General features: G+C 41.2%; 1 protein-coding gene across 2 annotated transcripts in view; it reads left to right on the top strand.

Moving 5' to 3' along the window:
* Positions 1-15,453, top strand: part of RBM33 (RNA binding motif protein 33) — an 83,816-nt gene that overhangs the window by 37,188 nt on the left and 31,175 nt on the right. For both annotated transcript variants that reach the window (XM_033165349.1, XM_033165351.1), the window contains exons 11-15: positions 3,568-3,718; positions 5,491-5,822; positions 7,093-7,431; positions 9,007-9,294; positions 12,173-12,805. In XM_033165349.1, coding sequence (XP_033021240.1) covers positions 3,568-3,718; positions 5,491-5,822; positions 7,093-7,431; positions 9,007-9,294; positions 12,173-12,805 — 1,743 coding nt within the window. The remainder of the gene's footprint in view (positions 1-3,567; positions 3,719-5,490; positions 5,823-7,092; positions 7,432-9,006; positions 9,295-12,172; positions 12,806-15,453) is intronic.

Below are 15,453 nucleotides of genomic sequence, written 5' to 3'. Positions count from 1 at the left end.
ACAGATAACATCATGTAATTAACAAGAGATGCTGAAAAGTAAAAGTACAATTTCTGTAAGAATTGTATGAGAGAGAATGTTAATTTCTTAACTAGGGGGGATATTTGAGAGGATAAAAAGGAAAGCAAAATAGTGTAATTCTTTGACAGGATTAGGGTAACCTTATCTCATGTTCTTTCAGAAAGTAGGATTGCCTGCATATGTGGAAGTCATGCTCAATGAGCCATTCAGATCTCTATAACAAACTGTAGACAGAAGTTAGCTAGTGTTGAGGTTTTGCAAAAGTAATCAATAACATTCTGGTTAAGCCTTTGATATGATGCAGAATGGAAGTACATATGCAAAGAAGAATGGCTGAACAATGCTTGATGAATCGTTTTTATAGGCATTGGTTAGCCATAACTTGCAACACCTAATTAGTGATAGGCAAAGGCTGGCATTATTAAATGTCACGCAAGGCTGCAGATTCTAGTCAATTCTTAAGCAACAATAAACTCTTTGATTGACTGAAATGTTGTCCCTGATCAGTTGGGCAATACACACGGATTATTAAGAATGCATGTTTGTACGAAAACCTTAGATAGCACACATCTTCTTTGTGCCTTTTCTAGGATGATGCCTGCTCTGATCACTACATGTATCAACTAAAATATGTGCTTCCCTCCTGCAAGAAATTATTGATTCATTCATAAACAGATTTAATCAATTTAAAAAGCCTCAACCAACCAACTAAGAAGGTGACAGCCCTAATTTCACAACTTCAAGGTTTGAAAGCTGTTATCTACAAACAGTTTGTGGCTATGAGATTGAGCTCTAGGTCTGATTTGTCTGGCTTACTTTGCCTCTGCCATAAACTCACTGCATGGCCTTGGGCAATCTACTATGTCTTCTTGTAGCCGACCCACTTACAGTATGGGGACAAACTAATCTACTTTGCAGGGTTGGTTTAAGGATGATTGAGACTGTATATGCTTTTACTCATTTCATTACATTTATATCCTGGCTATTTTCCATTATGGAACCCAAGGCAGTAAAGTGAGGCCTTTTAAATACTAATGTGTGGTAGTCTATAAATGCTTTTACTATAAAATGTCAGATGCTTTGAAATGAGCCATTGTTTAAATGAGCATAAGGTGCTTGCAGCCTTCAAGCTCTAAAGTTTTCTAAGTGAATATCCTGTAGCAAACACTGTTGAATGTAATGTTTTGAACTCTCAGTCCAGAAAGCCAGACCTGTGGGATTGTGCAGCTGGACTGTGCTTTTGATTATGAGTGCGGTAGGGTAGCAGCAGTGCCGGGAGTACCTGGCTTTCTCCCTGGTTAAGATCACAACCATATGTATTCTGCAAAGCCATGACCCTCTTCAGTTTACTTGGTAGGTTTGAAAAAAAAACCCAAAAAGACACAAATAAACAGCATCAAATGCCCAAAATGCATTATCCCAAAGCACATTCTTGCAGTGTTACGATTTAGGCCATATAAAAAAATCAAGATCGATTTTATCCGCTTACAAATGAATGTTACTTTTAGCACCTTGTGGCTCTTTGAAACTGCCTATGTGAGGCCACGAAAAGGAGAAACTACTGTGCATATCAGAATTTATTATGTTTCCCGTATGCTTGTTTTCTTTTGATTTGCGGTACATATGTTGCTGAGCACAAAAAATAGCATTCTGACTTCTAAATTTAACATGAGTGTAAAATGTTAGCAGTTAAATACCTATCAAAGAACCTTGGTTCAGATTCTGAAAGAAGTAAGCTATTTTGATATTATATTTGTTGGTGTCCTTAACTGTGACTGTAGAATTGTGCATGGTATATCCATGGACCCAATGCTACTTAAACGTTTCACAGTCCACAGAATTGTACTGTACTTGTATTTTCCCCCTATTAATGCAACACATCTGTAGCTAATGTGTGCTGCAGACTTCCTAGTGGTGTATACTGTGCTTCAGGTTTTCAGAAAGAGATAGGAGAAGATTTAATGGTACAAGTAAATAAATGATTAGCGCATGAGAGACAGGTTGTGTGTACGTGTGTAGGTAGTTGAAGTCTGTTTTTCTGTAACTTAGGTCTGTGTTTAGTTCATTTAAAAATGTAGCTCCCTTAAAAAAAAACCCCGTAAAATGAAAAATTGTAGTTGGGCTAACAGGACTAATTTATGGACAATTGTATGCGTACATTTATAAAGGGCAGCTAAGCACGGGAACAGAAGTGTAGATTTCAGAGCAGGGGATGCCACCACCTTCGAGCTCTGTAATGGGAGCTGTCACCATCCTGTGTGCTGGAGCAGCATCCAGTGTAGAACGTGGCTCCTTGAAATGTAGGGGAACCAGAGTAAAAGCTGGCACACAAATTATGCACTAGAATTTTAATAGTCCAGTTCTTACTCATATGCAGAACAATTTTCCCTGCTAACTTTGTGTGTGTTGAAGTGGGATTTAATTGTACTGTATTCCTTGCAGCCCTTAAATTTGTCCAGGAATCTTTCTTGTTGTTTTTAAGCCTGTACGGTAATAGTAAGGAAACATACCGATTGTGGGTAATACTGATTTTTAGATGCTTACCTGAAAACACTGCTGAGTTGAGAATACTCTCGACTGTTTAATGTGCTGTAAGAAGAGATGTGACAACATAATATTACTTCCCACTAATTTAGTTAATGGGTGTTTGTGTCATAAATGGTCCTTGTCTTTTTAGTAGATGATATGGCATGTTCGTTCATAGAATCAAAAGGGGGAAAATCAATTACTGAGCTTATATTTTAAATGGCTCCTTCCTTTGCTGATTGTGAAATAGCTGAATATCAGTCTGAAGCATTTATTTGAAACCAAGGGTGGCAAATCTATGTTAATTTTTCTGTATCCTGTCTGTAACGAATGCTTCAGATGCTTAAGTATTTAGGGTTATGTGCTTTGTGAAATGTTGATTCCCTGTTATTCTGGAAATATGATTTCTTTACTTCAGAAATGGGGGGGGGGGGAGAGAATCAATTTATGACATCCAGAAAATTAAAGTAGCTTCATTTTGGTTGCTTAGGTTGTACTAAATAGATAGCAAAGAATAGCATGGTTTAAAGAGATAAATGTCAGGAGCATTTTCTAAAGTAGACATTCAGACTTTTGGATTAATGGGATAGAAGGTCAATAATTGCATGGATTTCACTAAGCTTGAAAAGAGATGGCATTCCTGTGGTGCTGCTGTGATTATTAAAACATTTTGAATTCATTGTAAAGATATTGTGCTTAGGTTCCATGTTCACTGCCACAGTGAAAGATATGACTCAGTAGGGTTGCCAATTTATACAGATTACAGAAAGGTATTTTAATCTTTTCCTATAAAATAAATAAATATTCTCAATAGTTAGGCTATGCAAGAAGTTTTTATAGGGTTTCATGTAATACTTTGTACTTACTCTATTTTACAGATAATGTACATTACTTTGGGCTTCCAGTTGAGAGGAAGGATGATAAAGGAATAAAATTAGTCTAATAAATGAGTTATAGAAGAAATGCTTCGGGATTATTTTAACCTCCATTTATGTTCGTGTGTCCCCTTGTATTATTCAGGGTCCTCCAGAGTTTCAGCAGAATCCCCCTGGACCTGTTCCTACCAACTTCAATCAAGCCCCAAGACTCTCCCTCCAGGATCAATGGAGAGGACCACCACCGCCTCTGCCACCACCGCCTCCACAGGATAGAGAGCCTTTCTTCATGGGAGGTAATGTCCTGTCTAGCATCAGAAGCGGCAGCTTGTTGTCTTAACTACAGGCATTCCCCCCACTTACATGGGGGTTACGTTCTGGGTCCCCGTGTGTAAAAGTGAAATTGGATAAAGCGGGGAGCACCCTTTCTGCTGCTCTCTTCAAACCATATCAAAAATACTGTATTCCAAAAATATCCACTACTAGAATTGAAGCTCTGGCACTGGCAGGAGGCTGGAAGACACACAGGAAAGCGGCTGCTACTGCTGCGCTGCCCCACACACCAGCTGTTAGGCAGGGAGGCTGAGCAGCATAAACAAATTCCCGCTGCTTATCCGATCTCTTTGGGGCGTCCTCTGCCCTCACTAATGCCCTCTTCAGGCTCCAGGAAGAGTGTCCTCAGAAACCACGAGGACTCTCCAGGTTCCTCCTGCCATTTCTCAATTTGAATTTAATTATTTAATTATTTCCCATTGTCACACTTACACGCGGTCACTTTCCCACCTGTCACTTCTAGGCCATTGTTGAAGCTGGCAAATCCTCCTATATCTGGAGCTTGGGATTTAGCAGTTAGGTACCACAATATCACTTATCTGATTGTCTCCTGTAAATTCTTAACATAGTCATGATTACTGGCTTATATATTATTGTAACATATATGTAAGAAGAAAACTTCTAAGATGTCAACTGAAAAAGTGGTGAAAACTTTCACAGACGCAACTTGGATTTCTCTTCCATTGTAACTCATTGTACAACCCTTAATTGTGTTAGCTGTTGTTGATGGCTGCTTTCAGTTAAACAACAGGACTTCTAACTATTGATTTCCCATGAAGACATGAATAGTTCTGCTTGCAGGACTTACCTGGATTTTGTGGGTTGATTGGGGTGAGAGTGTTCCTCCTGTTTTGGAGAAGGGTTTTGAACTATAGGGACCTAGTGGGTCCTCTCTAACCCAGGTATCCACTCCAGGTATCTTAAGGCTCTTACAGAGTGATAAAAGAAGCAAAAGTATGTATCTCTCCCCGCCCCCTTTGTAACACCTGTGCAGTCTAGACTGTTTTGGGAGGAAAGGATCTTAGTTTAGTGGCAAATCACATGCTTTGAATGCGGAAGGTGGCACAGTTCCAATGAAAAGGAGCAGATAATGCTAAAGGAACCTCTTCGTGTAATCCTGAGGAGCCATTGGCAGTTCGTGCAGACAATATTGGGTTTGTTGTTGTTGTTCAGTCGTTCAGTCGTGTCCGACACTTCGTGACCCCATGGACCAGAGCACGCCAGACATGCCTATCTTTCACTGCCTGTTGTCTTTGTCCATGGAGTTTTCTTGGCAGGGATACTGGAGTGGCTTGCCGGTTCCTCCTCCAGGTGGATCACATTTAGTCTAAACTCTCCACTATGACCTGTCCATCTTGGGAGGCCCTGCATGGCATACCTCATAGCTTCCCTGAGTTATTCAAGCCCCTTCGCCACAACAAGGCAGTGATCCATGAAGGAGAATATTGGGTTAGATGGACCCAGTAATCTAACCTGGCTTTACCCAACTTGGTGCCTTCCATATGTTTTGTGTTCAAGTTCCCACCATTCTGCTGTATCATCCTGTGCTGGCTGGGACTGATAGGAGTTGTACTGCAAAACATCTGGAGGGCACTAGGTTGGGGGACACTGGTTTAAACTAATACTGTAGCTTCCTATGTGAGTGTTACCTAAAGCAGAGGTGTGAGGACTAGGACAGCTGTTCAGTTTGCTCCATGGATAGATTGGTTTTATGACTATGTTTTGTTTCTGACAGAGCCAAGATTTCCCAGCCATCACTTGTTTGAGCAGCGGAGCCCTCCTCCTCCACTACCACCCCCACTCCTCAACAGCGCCCACCAAATTCCCAACCAAAACCCGCACCCTTTCAGTCAGCCTGGACCAGGTTTTAACCAGCAGGGGCAGCAGCACATGTTTCCCAGAGAGAGGATGGTGAGGCCAAACATTCATCCGCAGGGCCCCGTGGGAGTCCTTCACTTCAACCAGCCTGGAGCAGCAAATGCACGACCTTTCCTCCCTCCCAGGCAGTCGTTCATGCAGGTGCCAGGGCAGCCGTTTTTGACAACTCTCACACAGCCCAACATGCAGGTATGAAATGAAAGCAAGAGTTCCTAGGCATCTGCATTTAGAAATATTGTGGCAGCTTTAACCTAAGTTCCCAAAAGTGCAATGCCTCCAAAGCTGCCCAAAAGTTGTTACTCGAGCACCCTTTTTACGTCGCTTTGATCAGCAGGGCAGAACCTAGACCTGCCGTTCCCTAAGTGCTGCAAAAAGTATGGTAACTGTATTGATGAGTGCTTGGAAATTAATCTCCAGGTTGTTGTTTTTTTTGCAGTATCCTTTCCCCCTCCTTTAGAGACTTTTAAAGCATGTAACAAACACATTTAGTTGACCACCTCCTCCCTCTTGATCTTTTTAGCTGTGGGCCTAAGAATAAAGTGAGTTTGTGCAGGTGCTTACTTTTTTCATCTTAGCTAGTCCTTAAGAGCCTCAAACCGTTTGTTGCTTATGCAGGAAAGTGTGGAAACCTTTGAGAAGTTCTCCTGTGCACAGAGTTGAATGTTTAATGTTTGAATTGATGGTACAAAATATAGATGAAATTTAAATGTGCCTTTTTATTGCTGTGCCAAGCATGAAAACATATTTATCCCCCTGTGCCCAGTGCTAATTGAATTACAAGGTTTAGTGGCAACTTTGTATTGGCATAGTGCTTCAAAGTGAAGATATTAAACTGCTTTGATTTTTGCAAGGCTGTTCACAGCTAATGAGATTAGAAAAGTTTGTAATGCAACATTTTGTTCAATATTCTATGGTTCCCTAAATTGATTTATTCCAGAAGAAATATGAAAATAATCTATTGTTTAAAAACAAGTTCCTGTACAGTGAATAGATTAAGCATGCATCTAGAAAACCGCCATATTAGCTTACCACAAAGGTTAGAGCACCCTCTGCTGGTACAATTGTTCTTCATTTGAGGATACTAATAAGTACACAATGCCTGGTATCGTGCATTCCTTTCACTTATTAAGCTTTCTTTAAAGTTTAAGCATTGTGCTTTAGTAATTGTAGAAAATGTTCAGACTCCAGTTAGACTTCTTCATTTTTTGTTTTTTTTAAAAAGGAACAGCTGAAACATAATGCTTATGTTCAGTACAACACTTTAACTTAGCCTAACTTAACTTTAGACTCAAATTGGGTGGTGGTGTGCTTATTAATAAAGGCCTTTTCTTTGCTGGTCATAGTAATTGTTATATACAGAGTGCTGGTTATGTCCTAGTAGTTACTTAGATCTTGAATGTTTAGGAGCAGGCCTTTTTTGAGTTTGCAGCTCATGTGTGCTTTCCTTTAAAATGTGCAGGGTCCCTTGCACCCTCCTTTGCAGCCACAGCATCAGCAGCACCCACAGCCGCCGCAACAACACCACCCGCAGCCGCATCAACAGTCGCATCAGCAGCATCCGCAGTCACATCAGCAGCATCCACAAACAGCCCAGCAGCACCACCAGCAGCATCAACCACACCACCAGCAGCATCAACCACACCACCAGCAGCAGCACCACCTCCTTGCAGTGCCCCCCCAGCCTCTGATTTCTGTTGCCCCATCCCAGTTTAGACCTCACATGCAGGCGCAGCAGCAGCAGTCAAGCAGCAATCGGATGCAGTGTCAGCAGCGACAAGGTCTGGTAAAGGCCAGGCATGTAAGTTACATGTAAATACAGTGCAGACAACTCCCGTTTGGCGCATGGTCAAAGAACACATGGCTGTGCACCTGCAGGCTGTTTTCGGACCCAGAAGGGGGCGGGGCGGGCTTATGTGCACTCCACTGACGTGTGTGATAACCTGGAATGCAAACCCCAGTTGTTGCCTGTAATAAAAAATAACAAAAACCCTAGTAGTTTTCTAAAAAATGAGGTCTGGTGTGTGTGTGTGTGTGTGTGTGTTTTGAGGGCGAATACAAACCTCTTGAAGAGCTACCTGCAGGTCTGTGGATTAGATACCCCTGTTGTATGGTGTAACACTATTAGTGTTGTTGCTTATCTCTTGAACAGCCTCTATGACGCTTCCCCTGTGCTAAATTTGGCTGCCTTGGCATTATTATTATTATTATTATTATTATTATTCAATTTATATACCCCCCTATACCCAGAGGTCTCAGGGTGGTTCACAGAACAAAATCAGAATATAAAACCACAAAATATATAATCAAAATAAAAACAACCCATTAACCCCACTCCACCCCTTGGTTAGTATTAGGATAAAAAAAAGAACATTCTTATTTGGACAGTGTCTTGAGATTGTTATCTTGAGCTTGAGAGGCCAAGTAATCTTATTACTATTGGGCTGTGCAAAACAGCACAGAGGAAAAGAGATTTCCATGGGCAGCTTTCACAAGGCCATGTTAAGGGTTCTTTCTTTCTCCCCTTCCAAGGGAGGGCAATTTGAAGATTCCAGTAGTTAGCAGGCAAATGATTCATTGCAGCCATACCTGTGATACTTCTTTAGTAATAGCAGTGATAGATAGAAAGCAGAAATAGTCCTGTCAATGCTTCAATGAAGTTAAGACACATGGGGGCAAAGTGAGACAGGAAAGGGACAAGGATTGGCTTCCAAACTGCAGTGATGGTGTTGAGCAGGTTAACTGGCAGTAGAGAGTGTAGCAAAGAAGTGATGACAGTTCAGGAGAGGCTTTGCCATGTAGTTTGCCTGCAAGGTTTTGAAAGAAAAGAAGGCAAGGATGTGTAGGACTGGCTGTGTGTGTGTGTGTGTGTGTGTGCACGAACACACACACGCTTAGAAACATTATTTAAGGAAGGCTGTGTCTGAAGGTGAAGTTGGCCACATTTGTTCACTTCTAGTCACAAATCTTGCAGTTTTGTCAACCCATGGTTGACTTTTTCCTTTGCTGTGCTAAAGAATTTTCAAACCACTTAGCACTGCTTTGTCCCTCTGTTTGTGTTCACCTGTGTTTCTTGAGGCCCTCAGCAGGGTTGATACCTTCACTGCCACAGAAAATTCAGTTCTGGGGGAAAATATAATTTCGCAGAACACCTGACTAGTTGTTCTGTCGCTTTGTCTGCTCTTCCTTTGGAAGATTCCATTCCTCAAAGCTTATCAAAGGCTGTTAGTACCATTAGCATGGCAGAGGGTACTAATTTGCATTTGCTATTGAAATGACTGTACAAAGAAAGGTGATTCAGAATCTCCATATGTTATCAGTTAAGCTACAGGACAATCTGCACGCTAAAGAACTCATGTTGATTTATTTTTTTCAGAACACACCAACACAAAACATTGTGAAGCGTCCAAATCAGCAACTCCAGTCACCTGCTCCAAGGAACAGTAACTTGCGGGAATTGCCAATAGCACCTTTGCATGCAATTGAGGCTGCTAACAACCGAAGAACCTCAGCACCTGCTGCTCAAGTAAAACCCATTACCAGTACCATGCCTACAGCAAGGCCTGTTGCTGGTGTGAAGAACCAACAGGGAAGGACTGAGACAAAGCCTAGAGCAGTTATTCCAGTGGCACAGCCTAAAGCGGAGATCAAATCTGAGCCAGAGGTAAGGCCTCTCCTCTGTCTGTCTATGTAACATAGTTTTCTGCATCTATACTAGTTTCCAGGCAGGCACAGATGAGTAAACTGGAGAGATAGAAGAAACGCCTCTACCAGCACACACAATTCACTTATATGTTGGTGATTCCCTCATCTACTGAAAACATAAGGCACATCTGTTACTTACACTTACATCTGTTACAGCAAAATTCTCTTATTGTAAGCCATGATCAGGAATTGGAGCTCACTGTCACCAGTCTTGAGAGTCAAGTGTGCACTTTACTGGAATGAGAAGATGGAGCCTAAAGGAGAAGTCCATTTGGAATGGGGTATATGGGAAACTCTTACCCTCAGCCACCCAGATGTGGACCACAGGTCATGGGATAACCCATCCCCGATGTTATCCTGTCTGTTGGCAAGATGCAGTGATAATATTAAATAATGAAGTTCTGTTTTTGTGGAAACAAGAATCTGCAGTCATTTGCCTATTTTTATTTAGCTCTTGAATACCATTAACTTGAGTGATTTTGGAGAACCAAGTTACTATGAAAGTACTATTAAAAGTCCCTAGGGGGAATCTGCAATGAACTTGCTAGAAGCTCAGTTGCATGTAACTCTAAGCCAAACCATAGCTTAGCACAGAGCAATTGTGCAGGCTCCCTGAGAGGAGATTGTGACTACTTTGCTCATCTGCTGGTTCTGCTGTGCTGGACCAGACTAAGTCATGCTTTGGCTTAGCAGATTAAATGAACCTAGGCTCATGGTTAGCTGTACCAAACCAAGCACTAGCTGTAACCCACATGACAAATCTTGGTTACAATTCATAGTTTGTATGGAGAGAGCTAAACCATGAACTTGGGTTCATTAGACATGCTGAGCTCAATGCAGTAACAGTAAGAGGAGCAGAGTGGCCACAATCTGTGAGGCCTGCACATTCAACTGTTTATGCTAAGCCATGGTTTGACTTAGCATAATGCGCAAACTGAGCTTTTTCGCTTTAAATGAGACACGGTGTCTTATCCTCAGTCACTCTCCTGTAGTATAGACATAATACTGAGCCTACCTTGCAGGATTGTTGTAAAAATTACTGAGACAATGCTTTGAATATTCTAAAGAACTATATAGCCGCTAATTCCTGTTATTATCCCTTACAGATAGGCTTGAATGATGAATATCAATGGTTTGTCACTGTAAATGCTAACTACTGAATGCAGATGTTTTTTTTCTGATCAGTTGTTACAGAATATAGAGTAACTGTACTCAGTGAAATAGATCACTTTAGGTTGAATTGGCCCGTAAAACTTAGACTAAAGTACTTTACCCTGCGAGATGGGAAGCTTGCTAATTGCATTTTGAATGGATGGCTATCTTCAATGTTCTCAGTTTGTTTCAGATGGTCAAAGTCAGTGTGGTCCAGTGGGCAGAGAGTTAGATCTGGTACCCTTGGGTTCAATGCCAACTTTGCCATGGAGTCATGTAGAATCTTAATCTGAGTTAGAAATATGGTAAATGGGAATGGGGACCTATTTGCTCAGATTGTTAGGGGAACTTAGATATTAAGACGAGTCTAGCAAATTGTAACTGATAGGTTCCAGTTTCTCCTGCATACACTTTCAGCTGATGAGTTTTTGAACATCTTACCTGCCAATTAAACATGAACATTGCATAAGAGAATCTTTGTGAAAGTAAAGGCAGCCCTGTTTAGGGAAGTTTTTAATTTGTGACTCTGTATTGTATTTTGATTGTTGGAGGCCGCCCAGAGTGGCTGGGGAGACCCGGCCAGATGGGCGGGGTATAAATAATAAATTATTATTATTATTATTATTATTATTATTATTATTATTATTATTATTATTATTATTATATGTGAGTGAAACTAGTTCAAGTAATGTTACATTTATTCCATGGTGCAGGATCTTCCACTTTTTCACTGCTTCCTAGTGCTGGTGATCTAAGCTGCTGTGTGCCGAATGAGGTTTCTTCAAGATGTATACTAAATAAAGCATATTGGGTTGGTGCTTTAGGGGGTTGAACTATTGTAGTGTTTAATAAGGAACAGTTCTTAGCCTATTATATTATCCTTTAACGTTTGTCCTGTTGAAACTTGCAAACTCAGGAGCAACACTTGGAAGCAGCTTTTCTTTTGATGTTCTTGATTTCCCTGTAGCTTCCTATAAGAATGTGTTTTCTGCCAGAATTTTAGGCCCCTTAGAAAGGTTATTTGATGCACAAAGGGTATAATACTTTCAGAAAAGCTTAAGGCTAGAATATTAAAGGCATTCCTGATATACCATTAATATTCCAACACTGCATTTGGCAACATTTTAATTCTGAAGAGAGTGCATGAGTTCAAGGTCAGAGAGATTGACTTGTGCTGTTCATTATAACCAATTATTGTGTGACAAATGAGTTTCAGATCAGGCTGAAAATTCTGTAAGAAAAATCAATAGTTCTAATCAGGGCCTTTCAGGTCATTTACCACCCTACCTTTTGTTAGTTTGTCAGAAAAGAGCAAGATAAAACCCATGTGACAGTGGGCTGCCTCTGTATTGTTACAGCTTCCATTTGAAACAATATTTTGAGATCTTGAATTATATTAATAGTTTAATTGGTTTCAGCAACTTCTAAATGAGTTCCGATTTAGAAGGCTTCAGTTTCAGCATTCTGATTTTTTTTCCATTCAGTAAAGTCCAAACTAGAGTCATGTATTTTTTGACTCTTCATAGGTTGCCTAGTAATAAACTTGCATTGGTAGCTATGCCATTTAAAAGCTTTAGCACCATATTTCAGTTGATTTAAAATGCTCCTGGGGATGTATGCCATCAATGCACTCTCTCTTTTAAAAGCAAAACCAAATTTGACTTGTTTTCTTTGATGTTCTGTAGTTTCCTGATGAAGATGAAGAAACCAGACTCTACCGTTTGAAGATAGAAGAACAGAAACGCCTAAGAGAAGAGATCTTGAAACAAAAGGAGCTCAGGCGGCAACTTCAGGCTGGAGCTAGAAAAAGAGAGTTGCTTGAAAGGCTTGCACAGCAGCAGCAGCAGTCTTCAACACAACAACAGGAGGAAGAAACTTCACAGTTGCCCACCAATGGAAATGCATTACTTCCCCTTCCTGGTGCACAGCCACGCCAAAATGTGAAATGCAGGCTGATGGTTAAAAAGCAAGACCCAGTAGCTCCAACCCCCCCTGCTTTTCAGCCTAAGCCCCCAAATATTCTGCAGGCTGGAGATAATGCACAATTTCAAGGACAGCAAATAAAAACAGTAAAGCAGCTAAGACAGACTAGGACAATGCCTGAAAATGAGCTCCAGCTGCCATATAAAGGGTTGCAAACAAAGCCTCCTGCAGCCCACTTGAACCCATCCCAGATTGCTCGTGTGGCATCAGTACAAGGCCAGCCTCAGGAACTGAAGCCTGGGGTGAAAAGAACTGTCATGCAGCGGGCAAACAGTGGTAGTGGAGATGGGCCCCATGTCGGCACCAAAGTCAGGGTGATTAAATTGTCAGGAGGGGTAAGTTACCAGGCTTGTCTGTCTTTTGTTTTCTTGTGTTTTTTGTGGTCCCTGTCTGTCCTGTTGGTGTTATTTGCAAAGGCCCAAAGAAAATGGAGATTGATAAGCACAGGCTTGAGGGATGACGACCCACCTTTCAAATATTCCTGTTAATTTTGAACCGTCACAGCTGTGTATAGCTATTTTAAATCATTTCCCCCAATATCCTACATGTACGTTTCCCCTTATTGTAATGTTGAATGATCTTTCTGAACTGATCGCCAAATGATCAAGTGATCAGGGTAAGCACAAGTAGCATAAAGGAGGCAGACCACATGCTGGTGACTTAATAGAATGTTCTCATTTGATTTTGATCCAAATCAAAAACATTTGGTGACTAACCACAGCCAAAAAAGGGCAGTGGATGATGAACCGAACACTAACAATTTGTGGTTATGGCCAGAAGATCTTCCCTCCTTTGTTCCTTTAACAGAAGCCTATTATGGGCTGTTTCTCTCTACTTAGTTGTACTTAGGTCACTACCTGATTACTATGTAACAGGATGCCAGACCTTAGGGAAAGTGACAATTAATTGAGGAATAATTTCCATTTGGGAAAGGAGCAAATATGTAAAGTCCCCCTTTAGGCCAGGAAATAGTGAGTTATAAATTGCGGTTTATGCAGCATTTTTCAGGAATAAAGCGTAAGAGCTGTGTATATCTCCTAGAAAGAAAATAAGAAACTTTGTTGAAGGACTTTGAAATGTGAGAAATGAGGAAATGGATTTAAGTTGAAGGGAAGTTATGTTTATGTTTAACCATATTCTCTCCCCTCACCCTCCCTCCCTGTCTCCTAATGACAAGAATAGCAAAGTTTGTGTGCATTGTTTTTCAAGTAGCAGAGAACTAGTTCACAATAAAATTACATTCAGGCTTCTGCCCTGACTCAGATTTTGCTGGTATTGCAATACACAGGATAGTAGCCAGGAAAGCTTTCACTATGGAGTTCTCCACCCCTCCCCAAGTAGGTTGTGCTGTCCTGTTTTGTGCGTCAGCAAACAACCTCAGCACAAGACTAAGTAGAACTGAGCTAAGGCTTTTTTAATGTGTGTATCAAATGCTGAACAGAAAAAATGAGACTCTGTAGTGCAGTCCTTTTCATAGCAAACATGACTTCTAGTCCACTCACAGGCAGGGATATGCCAAACAGCCTACTGGCCAAAACAAGTTACCTGCTCCTGTTGCAGAAATATTCTTTGGGATATTATTTAGTGCCAAGCCTTTAGTAAAGGTTCATCCAGTTTTGTGGAGTTGGACAGCATTGGAAATAACATAAGGAGTGAGCTGAAATTAGTTTAGTTTGTTTCATGTAGTGGTGTTGTTTTTCTTCCAGAAAAATAATTAGCTGTATTTTCCACCTTTTTTAACCACTATGGTTAAATTGTTAGGATTCAGACTGAAATAGTTCAGAGTGCAGAGAAGTTGTTTTAAGATGTTCCTTATTAAGTACAGCTTAGTTGTAAGATCAGTTCAGCAGGGGAGTAAGAAGCCCAGAGAGGCTGTAGAATTTCCTTGGAGATTGTCCTGTAAAGGCTGGACAGGCATTTGAGGGACGGTTTATGTATGGAGGTTGAAATACAAAGAAGCTTTGTGCACAGGAGAGGCATCTGCCTGAAAGCAGTGCTTTCTTCGAAATGTTTTGCTGCAACATCTCCCACTGCTAAAGAGGCAAGTTGCTTTTTAAACTGCAGATTGGCATGCCTCCTTGGCAGTGTGAGATGCTGTGGCAAGAACTTCAAAGAGAGCTCCAGCTGAGTATGCATGGTCCTAGCCTTCACGTGCATAGAGCTGCTTTGGATTGAGGCCAACATATCCTGCCTTAAAGTATCAGATGGGAATCTCTTCCAGCTCAGATTATAGTGATCCTTTGAGGAATCACTTTCGTTTACAAGATTTTGACAGGCTTATTTTCTTTATCAATAGTAATAGCTAGGCAATCTTAATTCCAACTGGTAGAAACTAAAGGATTGTTGAAATCATATATACCAGTGCAAGAAGTCTCCATAACAAATTGTTGCAGTTATTCAGTGTAAAAGATATATACAATCTTTTTTCAACCACTTGCCTGGTCGCCATAGGCAACTAGAAATTTCACATAGGTGCATGAGGTTGCAGAAAGGAAACAGAGTGTTCAGCCCCTCTTTTAGCAACCTTCTGCATTTATTTGGTGGACAGTAGGGGGTTATTCACCTTCCCTCCTTCCAGCGTGGGTAACAACCCAGTGTTTGGCCCTTCTGCTGACAACCCATTATAGGGTTGTAGGGTAGGAAGCACTCCGTTCCCCACTTGACATAGAAAGCAGTGCAGAGGCATGGAGTGCTTCATTCCTTCTCCAGCAGCCTGCTGGGTTTCTATACTGGGTGCACAGGAAGTGAAGCTCTCTCTTATGCATCCATCATTGCAACTGAGAGAGCTGGCAGCAGAGTAGAGTGCTCCTTCTCTCCTCCTTCTGGGTTTTTATGGTAGACCAAGGATGGCAAAGCCCACCACCTGCAGGCAGTTTTGAAGGGTGGTCAGGGCCACCAACCTACTAATTACCAAACCTCATAGGATGGCAAATTTAACGTCAGTGGATCAGCACAGACATAGATCCTATCTTAGTGCTGTCCC

Source organism: Lacerta agilis, chromosome 12 (assembly GCF_009819535.1).
Source record: "Lacerta agilis isolate rLacAgi1 chromosome 12, rLacAgi1.pri, whole genome shotgun sequence".
NCBI lineage: Eukaryota > Metazoa > Chordata > Lepidosauria > Squamata > Lacertidae > Lacerta > Lacerta agilis.
Note: the sequence above shows the minus strand (reverse complement) of the source record. Positions and strands in the feature narration are given on the sequence as shown.